Genomic DNA, 12,500 nt, shown 5'->3' with positions numbered 1-12,500 from the left:
CTGCACATTCTCTGGTATATCACCATCTGAGCCCTGTGAAGCCTGTGCCCTTCTGTGATTGTCTTAAGTGATAGTGAGCATTACTCTCTGTACAAAGCACACTAGCGCTAAGACTAAGAGCCTTGGATGGCAAGCCAGAGAGGTCATTCAGATGGTCACACACCAGGCACTGCTTATAATAAATTAAACACACACAGTCTCTTCACAAGCACAACTAATGGGCCAAGAAGAGGGAGAATCACTCAAGCATGTGTTAAGGATTAAGGGGCCAAGGAGCGTTTCTATTGACAGGAGAACACTGTTTTATCCCCCCTAAATGTCTTTTCATAGACTTCCTCTTCCTCTTGCCTTCACATATACATTCACGCAGACATTTACATATCAAACAGAAACTGTGTCATGCTGGAATTGGAGCCACTACAGATGTAGAGAATCTTTGTTTTCCTTTAGCCAAAATACAAGCCAGTGCTCAGCTAAGTCAAGGACCAATACCTCTGGACTTCAATCACCCAACCCACCTTTTACCGGTTTCACCAGTACCCTTTACCGAGTTAAGTTATCTACACATGTAGTGCCAAGTGTATTGCACATAAACCATAAACCACATAAACACCACACATTCCCATAACTCAGTCAAAGCAACACGATTACTTGACAGGGTTACGTTGATCCTTTTCACAGTCTACCTCTCTTGCACTCCTTCATCACCTTCAGGACAGAAGACCTAACTAGTCGCCCCCTGATCGACCGACCCCCACCTTTTCAGCGAGCAGCTCACGAATCTTCCCCGCCTGGAGCCGGAACCTGAGCAGCTGCATCTCCAGGGTGATGCATCTCTTCTGCCAGTCCACGTTACCGGCTGTGGCGGCGGCGGTGGCCGCCCCGGCTGTTCCGGCGCCCGTCGCTCCAGTGTCCAGGACGTCGGCCATCGGGACCCACCCTCCTGCGTCTCTCCTCTCGGCTCTCACGTCCTCCCAGGAGCACCTGCCAAAGACACGGACGTTAATGTAACATTAAAGACGTTAATGTAACGTTAGTGACGTTAATGTAACGTTAATGCTGTTGGACAGCCAGCAAATGACGCTGACCTTTGTCATTGTATGAGATGTTTCATGATACCATCACAACCAATGACCACAAAAATCAATCCAACAGAGATGGAAGCAAGACAGAAGTTCCTTTGGAACAATGGAACATCTGAGCAACCACAGGCAAAGGTTCCACGTGGAACACATCTTTCATAAACATAGTCTAAGATGAGGTATAAATGATCAGAATTGCTACACAGGGAAATATGCACAGTTGATTTACAACACAAGCATTTTCCTGCTTCCACATCCATGATCACACCAACATCACATTCAAGATCATAATCACCATCTCTTCATGATGGCTTGCATCCACTTTGCCACAACACAACGCAGCACTATCAATCAACAAAATGCATGTAGAAAACCACAAACCATACCCCAGTAATAACAACCTCAGCAAAACTGCTATAACTTGTTCATTCAAAAATCAACCCAAAACCTAGACAGCACACAAATGCACGAGTCTGACCAAACTCACCCCCTCCACCAGAGAAACCCTCAAGCAAGATCAGCTCCAGCTCATCACCAACAGCCCTACTACTGATTCCCAAACAGCCCTAGGAGTGGGGCAGGATCAAAGGGGGGGGGGGGCAAAGAGGGTTGGACAAGCAGGGCTTTCTCTGCCCCGTCCCACCTCTTCTCTCCCACTTCTGCTGGGTCACCTAGGAAATGAGAGCATGGTAACAGGTCGCAGAAATGCATGCGGTGAGATCATCGATGATGACAAAAAGGCCTTTGAAACTCCGTCAGCCCCCCTGCCTCTCCCTTTCTCTCCTCTTTTTCTCCCTCACTCACTCATTCTCACTCACACACACACACACACACACACATACACACACACACACACACACACACACACACACACAGACACACAGACACAGAGACACACACACACACATACAAAAGTGAGAGAGGGTGAGTAAGAGAAAGAGTGAGAGAGAGTACTCACACACACACACACACACAGACTCAATGATGTCCACATAACTCATTATTAAATAATATAAGTTACACAGAGCCCAGAAAATATTACCCACCTCGCCCTCCCAGCCTAACCGCACATCCAAGCCCCATCCACCCCTGCTTTGGCTCACCACTCCCCCTCCCCCCCCCCCTCCCTTCCCCACCGCCAAAATATCCCCGTCCAAGCAATCCCTTCTTAATCACAGGCCAACAGAGGAAAGGGATACTAGGCGGCACAATGGAGTCTTTCTGCATGACGGCCCCTTTACGGACACCGGAGGGCCGGAGGGGGGAGGTGGCGCAAAGAATGTGTGAGAGCCTGAATGGAGGGAGAGAGAGAGGGTTAGATGCGGGAAACCCAAGAGAGAGAGAGAGAGAGAGGGAGGGAGAGAGAGAGGGGACAGAGAAAGTGGAGTGGGGGGTGGTCAAGGAGATTTTACCTGAGAGGGGAAGCAAGCGGCAGCCATTTTGGCACTCACAAAGAGCTGCCGGATCCCTGTGGAGGAGCATTCCATCAAAGCTCGGCCCAGGAGTTTAGCTTCACTGTGAAGCTCCACTTTTGGGAGCGAGGAGAAGCCAGAAAGGCAGAGGACACCAGACATTAAAGGCAGAAGGGGCACTCTGTGCAAACCCAGCTGCCGCAATGGTGACCAGATATCTCTCTTCCAACACTCATGAGAGGCCTCTAGCTGGTAGTGCTAATTTAGCCACTGTGATGACTTTAGCAGGGGCTACCAAAGCGAGGGAGAGAGAGAACGAGAAAGAGAGGGAGAGAGAGAGAGAGAGAGAGGCTCCCAATACAACAGCAAAAGACCATAGTGTAGAAAAAGCACTACACTGCTCTATGCAATTACTCCAGTCCATAACTATAGGCCTGAGAACAAATTACAGCAGCGGGACACAAAAGGGATTCCTTCCATATTGACGAAGAAGGGATGAAGAAAGAGAGAGAGGAGATGAGGGGGAGAGAGAGAGAGAAAGAGAGAGAGGAGATGGGGAGAAATACAGACAGAGAGAGAGAAAGAGCGAGAGAGGAAGAGAGAGAATGAGATGGGAAGAGAGAGAGAAAGAGACAAAGAGACAGAGAGAGAGAGAGAGAGAGAGAGAGAGGAGAGAGAGAGGCAGGACTGAGGTTTGAGGTTTTAAAGACTTACACTTGGGGGGAGGATGAAGGCAGAAGAGAAACTCAGACACACAATCGAGAAGACTGGCCAGTCAAGTGTGTTGCCCCATGGACACAATCACAGACCGGTCTGGTGTTCTGCCCCATGGACACGATCACAGACCGGTCTGGTGTTCTGCCCCATGGACACAATCACAGACCGGTCTGGTGTGTGCATGGACACAATCACAGACCGGTCTGGTGTGTGCATGGACACAATCACAGACCGGTCTGGTGTTCTGCCCCATGGACACAATCACAGACCGGTCTGGTGTTCTGCCCCATGGACACAATCACAGACCAACCCGCTCTGTGACACTTATCACAACAATACTTCATAGCAACTGCTTCGGTAGTCTGTGAAAACAATAAGTGTTACAGATCACTACTCATAAATCATAAATTGCTTTTCAAACTGTCACTATTCATAAGAGACCAGCTAGCAATCCATCAGTTTCAGACTAGCCCGCTATGCTGACAGCAGCATCTGTCCTATGAACTGAGAATGTAATTGAATGTAATAACAGCTATTGTTTATGAAATATAATTTCCCTTTGAGGGTGTGCAACATATTCATCCATTCATTACTTTTGTTTAGAACGTTGATACACTGTTGTTATGCAACACATGGATACAAATCCACATGTATCATAATATATCAGCATGTGTAAATACATGAATGCAAATATGTGATACAATACCAAGATAATGCTATATGATCTGTGTGATCAGTAAGCTGTGATCTATGTCAGCAGTAAGTCATGCTGAGTTCTATGGCTTTTTGTGGAGATCTTGTAAGACTGTGCCTTTTTCAATGCAAGATGTGCTGCTGTTTGTCTACTATAGGACTGTAGTAATAGCTTCCCAATAGGTTAAAGGTGATCTAAATGATGTTGGTAAACAGAGAGCTAGCGGGCTTTTCCCTCCCCCTCCCTCCCGTGCAATTGAAACTCTCCAAACATGCATCTCGTCGGTGATTAGCTGGAACAGCTATAGTTATGTTTTTATGGTCCAGGCTGGACCAAGTGGCTTTTGTTGCTGTTTTCAGAGCCTTGGCTGTCCACAGAGACTGTGTTTTTAACAGTGTATTCAGGGCACAGGCATCTAGTGGATGGCGAGGTGATGTTTGCTGCATGGGACAAAAGATGTTCTAGCGTAGAAACCTCGTAACATCGCTTAGAGCACCTTCAAGCATGCCTGCTTTCGTCAACACGCTGAATACTTCACAAACAAAACATGAATGAATAAATCCACCAACCAATCATTAGAGATCAATGAAATGATTTGCATTCACTTAATGATTCAGCTCTGCTATACCCTTGACAGCTCATATGTTGTTTCCCCAGTCCTGCCTACCCTGTCATCTTCCTGGACACAACACTGTTTTGTGGTCGTATTTCTACTGACCCTCACAGAAATATCTTTGTGGACACTGAACATCCCAGGCATGGAATGAATTCCGAGATGCTGACAGAAATATGGCTGTTCCCTCAGCCATGTGGCCTGAATGAGGACCACAACGCCTGTTCTGCGTGCTACACCCAGCCCCAAGTTCCCCTTCACACACACACGCACACACACACACACACACACACACACACACACACACACACAAACAGCTGGATGTCAGCGATGCATTCGACAAGCCTAAACCCTTTCAGCACGGCGACGCTAATTTCCCCTGGAGCGTGTGAACGCGCGACACCCCCACCTCCAGCACCACAACAGGCCTGTTTAACATGGAGGTGAGGGACAAGAGGAGGTGGACCAGAAGGACCACCCATCTCCAAACTAGGCCCTCAGAGAGAGAGAGAGAGAGAGAGAGAGAGGGAGGGAGAGAGAGAGAGAGAGCACACACAGAGGCATGCATGAGACAGACAGACAGGGAGAAACAGCTGGTGAAGAAGTGTAGCAACAGAGAAGAAAAGTGAGAGCAAAGTGGAGACTTCCTCCAGTGCGTGCCTCAGACTGATGAGGTCGAAAAGCACTATGGGAGCCCAGAGCTCACCCTGACCCTCCCTCTCTCTCTCTCTCTCTCTCTCTCTCTCTCTCTTTCTGTTTCCCTCAGGTACAACTGTGTGTGGCCCTTACACTTATCTGGCTATGTGCCAAACGCTGCGCTTAAGCGCTGCTCACTCTGTGTGACGGGGACGTGTGTGTGTGTGTGTGTGTGTGTGTGTGTGTGTGTGTGTTGGGAAGGGGGGGGGGGTCAACTACACAAGGAAGTGCTAGGGATTATGGGATACCGTGGGATATAACTCCAACTTGTGACAAAACAAGCCCCTGCTTGCTGAATGCAATTAATCGGAGGTGTTTGTTCACACATCCCCATTTAGTCCACATAAGCTCTTGGATATCTTAATGCTGTCTGCAACGCTGTCTGCAATACAGAGAGGCTTTGACCTCTGTGGAACACATTCATCATTCACAATCACATTCATGATCGAACTGATGTCACTTCTGCTGTGACATATTTAAACTATGAAGCTACTTCAAAACATTCCCATTCACGGCTCATTGCTGAATACAAAAAAACAATAGCTTACTACATGATGATCTATTGTCCATTGACTCGACGTGATTTAAGCCTGACTTGTTGAAGTAGGGAGAAATTTATGACTGTTTTTAGTATCCTTAATTAGGTCTCACTGTCTTTGTCCAAGTTTGCTAGTGTTACCATCGGTTTTCAAAAAGACAGCCGCAATGAATCACTCACCCTGCTCTCCAAGAAGCCTTGGTGCCATATTCAGTCTTATGTAGTTTGCCTTTTGTGACCGAATAGCTGGATGTGCTGCATTCAAATCCATCTTATTAAAGGCCTAATATGCATCATCTTATAACCGTATAATTTTCTGAATCTCTAGATCCGAGTGATGTAGTATGCATGTTCAGCTTTATATATACTATTGAAGTCGCCAATCCCTAAATTGGCTGCCTGTAACAGAGCACCAGCACAAGGCACGTATTTAACGTAAACATAAGCCCAAGCAAGAACCTGTGTGGAAGATTAAGACGGCCCTTTGAAAAACAAACCGCAAGGGTATATTTATTGAAATGTAGTCTTCCATAAAGCTGGTCCCACATACCAACGAAAGGCTGTTTGACAATTGAGGGTTAGAAATAGTATCTGGGCAAGGGTGTATTATAAACTGAGTCAGATTTACATGCTGTAGGGAGAAACATCCATTTCCCCCCACAGAGATATATACTGTATATATAAACATCTTGTATCACGCCACCCATATTACAATTAACCATAGACCTAATACCAGCATTGGTCCCAGGGTGACCTCATCCTAAAGCTTGTCATTGTTATACAGAAATGGTATTTACGCAGCAATCACACTGCAATATGGATGTTCAAATTCACGTTGGGTTCCAATGTGAAGGCTGTGAGTGTTTGGGGGATGATGTAGAGGCTCTCGGTGTCCAGTTGGCGCCCCTCAGCTGACGGCAGATGTGGAAACTATCTGCTGCTGACTGGGCCCTTTGCACCAGCGCTCTCCCGAGGACTCCCCCATAGGAGCCGAGCCGCCGCTCCAAAGACTGTTGCAGATCCTATAGTCGAGCTGCATCTGTTCGCATCGCATACACCCACCCACACGCCGTAAGCACACTAACAACTGTTGAGCATGCACATTGCTGAGCACATATGGTGGAGGAGATATAGACACACACACACACACACACACACACATACATACACACACGCGCACACACACACACACACACACACACACACAGACACACACACACACATAATGTCCCCACCAAGCACACAGCTGCGATGATGTAAGCAATTGGTCTGTTTAATGATATCACCTCAAACATCTCCAAGTCCCTACTGTTGTTTTTCAGGACTGTCTCTGTCCAGATCCAACTGGCTTCTCAGCCCAATAACTCAGGGTGGACCATATGCGGATCTGGGTCAGTGTGTGTGCGTGTGTGCGTGCGTGTGTGTGTGTGTGTGTGTGTGTGTGTGTGTGTGTGTGTGTGTGTGTGTGTGTGTGTGTACGTACTGTATGTGAATGTGTATTTGTAAGTGTGTGTGTGTGTATGTGTGTAAGTCTTCATGCAGGTTAGCGCATGCCAAGAAAATCTGACAATGTGTCTGTGTGTTTGTGTGTTTCTTGTGAGGTAAGAGACACACACACACCACACACACCGTTTTATACTCCGTCTTATACTCCACACCACTACGACCTGACGCAGAACCTTCTCACTTTCCCCGTTGTTTTTCCAGCAGCAATTTACAACCACATAAAACAACAGCTAAACACCAGGCCACTCCTGCCCCTCTCAGAATAGAATGAGTTACCATATCACATGCATTTAAAAAAAAAAAACTCCCAAAACCTTAAGAGACTATACACTCTCCAGCACCCACACCGCCAATATCACAGCAATACAAGAGATGGAGAGAGAGAATAGTGCATATGATACACATATTTACGAAGATACTGAGCGAAAAAAAGAAGAAATATCAAAGTGAAATAAACACAAGCTCATTTTCTCTGCTGCTTGACCTGTGACCCTCGACGAGACTGCTGCTGCAACCTGATCCGCCGGCAAGGAAATCCCAACAGAGAGTGTGTGTATGTGTGTGTGTGTGTGTGTGTGTGTGTGTGCGCGTGCGTGCGTGCCTGTGTGTGTGTGTCTGTGGATATGTTTGTATTCCTCTCAAGTGCCCCTGTCACATAACTTGCTGGCGGAAATGAAGGTCTCTACCAAACAGTGACCCGACCACATCTAGGAGCTCTGCTGAATGGCCTGGTGCACAATACAGCTCTATTTGGGCCGCTGGTAGCATATTTACTCTGTGCGGAGGTAATGACAGCTCTATAACAGCTGCACTTTATGGGCACCATGTGTAGACCTTTTTTTTTTTGCTGGGAGAGTAGGTTAAGCCAGCTGGCCATTCTCCTCGAGTATTCCTCCTAATCTCTCCTTCACTCCTGTTGTTGTTTTTTTTTAACAGCACTCCATCTCCCTTCTTCGTCTCCCATTCTACTCTTCCTCCTCTCTCTCTCTCTCTCTCTCTAGTCAATCCTTAAAACACCTCCTCTGCTGGGTTTCTCCTTCTCTTCATTCATCTACTTTGCTCTCCTGTGCTCTCTATAGTATGTTAACCCTTCCCCCACTACCTTCTCTCCCTCCCTCTCTCCCTCTCTCTCTCTCCCTCCATCTCTCCTCGCCTCCTGTCTTTACCTTGTGTCTCGAGTCCGGGCGGCGTGTGTAATGACAGGCTTGTGTGGCCGTGCTCACATGCATTATCAGTGGGCCATAAATATAGCCCTGGACATTCCTCTGCACTGAGGTGTAAACATCTCAGGCAAGGGCTGCCGACACACACACACACACACACACACACACACACACACACACACACACACACATACACATACACATACACACACACACACACACACACACACACACACACACACACACACACACACACACACACACACACACACACACACACACACACACACACACACACACACACACACACACACACACACACACACACACACACACACACACATACTTAACTGACTCCTCACATTGGAAGTGGGATGACCACATGTGTGTCATTGAGGTTTTCCTTCCCCATCCAATATCTAAACGCAAGAACAGGAGTAGCAGCAACCAGCCACCACCCCACCACCCATGGCACAGACAAACACTGACAAGAAAGGTGGGTCTGTTGTATGCTCAATATACAATACATACCATATTCCATACAGGAGGATGCTTCCCAGCAAAAAAAGATGCACAAATATGTTCCCCAGAACCCCCACTCGGATAATAACATGCAGATAGAGTGGCCAAAAACCAGTGGGCCTCAGGTGAAAATAACTACATTTAAACTGAGTTTATTTATCACAATGTCACAATGTTTACATTGACAAAATCTATAGATACAGGAGCCCGCCGTGAAAGCTACTGAAAACCACCAATATGTCAGGCATCGAAGGCATCTACAACCTCAGGAAGATTTTAACTCAGCCGACACATCAGCATCAAGAATCCATAAAACCAATAAAGACGGCACTACAGCATCTAAGGACCACTGCAAATCTCTTCTGAAACTCTTGTTGTCATTCCAGCTACATCACAGAATCCAGACTTTATTATCCAAGTCCACGTGTAATATCGCTGCACCCAGACTTTCCTTGTGAATGTTGTCCAAAAATGGTCAAAGCGCACAGGTGTGCCAGACACACAAGGCTACCAGCTGAAACCCCTGACTGCAGCAACTTGGATCGCCCACGACTCAGCGAAGCGAAAACCTGTTCTATCTTTCACCGCTGCAAGAAATTTGTGGGTGGTTGTACCGGGACCCAAAAGAGAAGCGGTATAATTCCATCAACTTCCAAATCCTGCACTCTTTTCACTGATATTCCCTGTCAATCGAGCATGCATTTCGCGGTACAGATTTGCATTAAAAAAAAAAATCTTAAACATACCTTGTGACTCCTCTTTTTGGTGTGCGAACGTTAAGTTGTCTGAACTTCTCCCGGCAATCACATCACGCCTACAAACCGGGTCAGGCTTTCTTATTTCCCCTTAAAGGATTTGGTAAATAGCCCGTCATTTTCTCTTCGTCCGTCCGGTAGATTCTTCCCTCCTGAAGCTCAAAGGACGATGCGGCACGTCCTCATTCAGACAGGTCATCTCTTATTTCTTTAAAGAGCCGAGTGGAGGATCAAATTACAGTGACGTGTTGGGCAAAGTTTTCTGTCTGCCGGTATTCTGCTCCTCTCCGCATGCCTGCGCTCAGACAAACTTTCGTATATCCCAACGACCTCGAGGGGTGCCTTTTCAATTAATAACCAACTGCTGTGTAGTGGTTTATAGTTGTAGTTGTAACATTAACATTAACAACTTGCAGTGTGTGGAACTTCTTCACAGAGCAACTTGTGCGTACTACAAAGATGTGTTATTTCATTTTCAAACAGAAAGTCCACATTATTTTATGGTAAAAGGTCTGTTTGAATACTAGACTATAAATAGGCTACAAGTTTACTGAGATCGCAATAGGTTAGAGAAGGTTTAAACTTTATTGCACCAGTCGATTACCCGTGCCTTACAACTAGTAGCAAAGGCACGCAAGAACATTTGCACATTGTTAAAAGCCAATAAACATTAAGGAGCTGAAGAATGTGAGACAACGATTAAGACATTGTGAAAACTCAACATAAACCCAATGCAATTCATTTGGGTTATTTACCCAATTCTGCACACAACTTGATGCATTTGTCACAAGTTAGAGTTAACATAACATCTAGTGTCGTGATCAGACTTCAGTGTAGCCAGCCCATATGAAGGTTCCCAAGCTGAATATGTGATTTCAGAGGAGCCTCGCAAACAAATGTCAGCGCAAGCCTGTTGTTGTATGGGCATAATCCAATTAACACGAAACGCCTGGTTTCCATTTAGCCCATTCTGCCTGGATCCCCTCTTGGATGTTTACAGTGACTTCAGTGACTCTTTTTTTTTTAAAGGCTCGGCCCGTGCTGTAAAAAGCCAACGGGGATGAGGTCAGCGCGGCCACACCCGTGACTGAGCGGCGGCCTGGCTTCGCCTGCGGGCCGTCCACCCAACCCTCCCTCTGCGGACAGATCCAGGCCAGAGATACACGAACTAACAACGCGCAGGGCTTGGGTTACAAATGACAGAGCGGTCATCTGTGCTGAACATTCAGCATCTTCGCTGCATAGACAGCTGAGCATTCATATTGTAGCCTACAATGCTATGAGAGTAGCCTAATTGTATATGGCGGACCAGTGTCCACAGATTCAAGTCTACACTCTACAGATGAATTGATACTGTATTATTACGTAAGCTCAAGCTACTTAGAAACATTTATTTACCAGGTGCAAACTTATGTGTGAAGTGAACTCACGGAAAAGAATAAGGAACCAGGGACGAGGTCCAGGAACCATTTGTTGCAGTGAGCCCATTTTTCATTATTGATACAAAGAAATATAACAAAGTCTATCAGTTGAGGAAAAAGGCGTTTAGTTGGTGAACACAGTCAGAAGGGCGATGATTTCGATGTAAGATACACAACATGCCGCCTCAGGGGATTTATACTAAACAAATGCACATGCAATAATCAAGATATGGAATACTTGTACTGAAGCCGAGCTTAATTTCTAAGGCATGTTGAGAAATGAGTCTGAAAAACATGTTTTGTCCTGCCATGAAGATCCAACTTCACAGAAATGTCTTACATGACTAGGAGATGAATTACTAGCAGGGGGCAGACTCCTTAAGATTAAACATTTCTTTAATCACCAAACAACACCTAAAATTATAGCATATGGCAGCACCATAGACAATTCACACTGTCTGTGACACTTTAAAGAGTTTCAGGATTAGCATCCAAAAGCTGTCGTGCTGAGCAAATGAACTTTTAGCAGAAAACCAGCTCAGAAGGGGAGGCTTATCTCTCTGAGGATAGACACAAATTATAATTGGCGACAAAAGCACTTGAAGATTCAGAAGATGAATCAAGAATTAATCATTTATAGCCTATATGAAGCTGCTTTTATTGCTAAGCTTTTTATGCAGAAATGTTTGACATCTCAACTAAACCCGTATGGTTGCACAAGACCACATAGCTATCAAAGCTTTGTAATTTGTGAGTCTCTCTCTCTCTCTCTCTCTCTTCTCGCTGTCTGTCAGCCTGCCTGCCTTTCTTTCTCTCCTATGCATATGTGTGACTATGTTTGTGTGACTGTGTGTGTGTGTGTGTGTGTGTGTGTTAATGTGTGCATGAGAGTGCATGTGTATTTTATTTTGCATTTGACCCTGTGAGTATGTATGTGTGTGTGTGTGTGTGTGTGTGTGTATGTGTAGTCCTGTGTTCCCTCTGTCCGCGGCCGCCGTCAGACAGCTGTAGCTGGTGTTTGGGGGCAGCGGGCGGCTCTGCGCCTCCTGTCCTGCGAGCGTTTTTACTGCTGCTGGCCCGACACGCTGGAACCACAGCAGGGCCGGAGCACGATGGAAACTCCACATAAAAACACAGAAACTAAAGTAAACCAATTATACAAGAGAAAGAGAGCGACAGACAGACACAGAGAGAAGGACAAAGAGACCATACGATATCGATGAGTTAGATGCCTGGGTTTAGTTTTAGCATGGATAATGTGTAGAATGGCAACAAGACTGACGACAAGAAGAATGGCTGAATGACATCAAAAAGAGAAAGAATGGTCCCATTTGTAGCATGTATCATTATTTTTTAGGGAAACAGGTCACTTCTCCTTTTT

General features: G+C 46.1%; 1 protein-coding gene across 1 annotated transcript in view; it reads right to left on the bottom strand.

Annotated features, from left to right (window-relative positions):
- Nucleotides 1-12,500, bottom strand: part of plekhh1 (pleckstrin homology domain containing, family H (with MyTH4 domain) member 1) — a 50,208-nt gene that overhangs the window by 24,042 nt on the left and 13,666 nt on the right. Inside the window, exon 2 of the mRNA XM_062523454.1 lies at nucleotides 759-984. Coding sequence (XP_062379438.1) covers nucleotides 759-984 — 226 coding nt within the window. The remainder of the gene's footprint in view (nucleotides 1-758; nucleotides 985-12,500) is intronic.

The sequence above is a fragment of the Sardina pilchardus genome, chromosome 20, assembly GCF_963854185.1.
Source record: "Sardina pilchardus chromosome 20, fSarPil1.1, whole genome shotgun sequence".
NCBI classification, from domain to species: Eukaryota; Metazoa; Chordata; class Actinopteri; order Clupeiformes; family Clupeidae; genus Sardina; species Sardina pilchardus.
The sequence above is the reverse complement of the archived record's forward strand: the minus strand, read 5'-3'. Positions and strand labels throughout refer to the sequence as shown.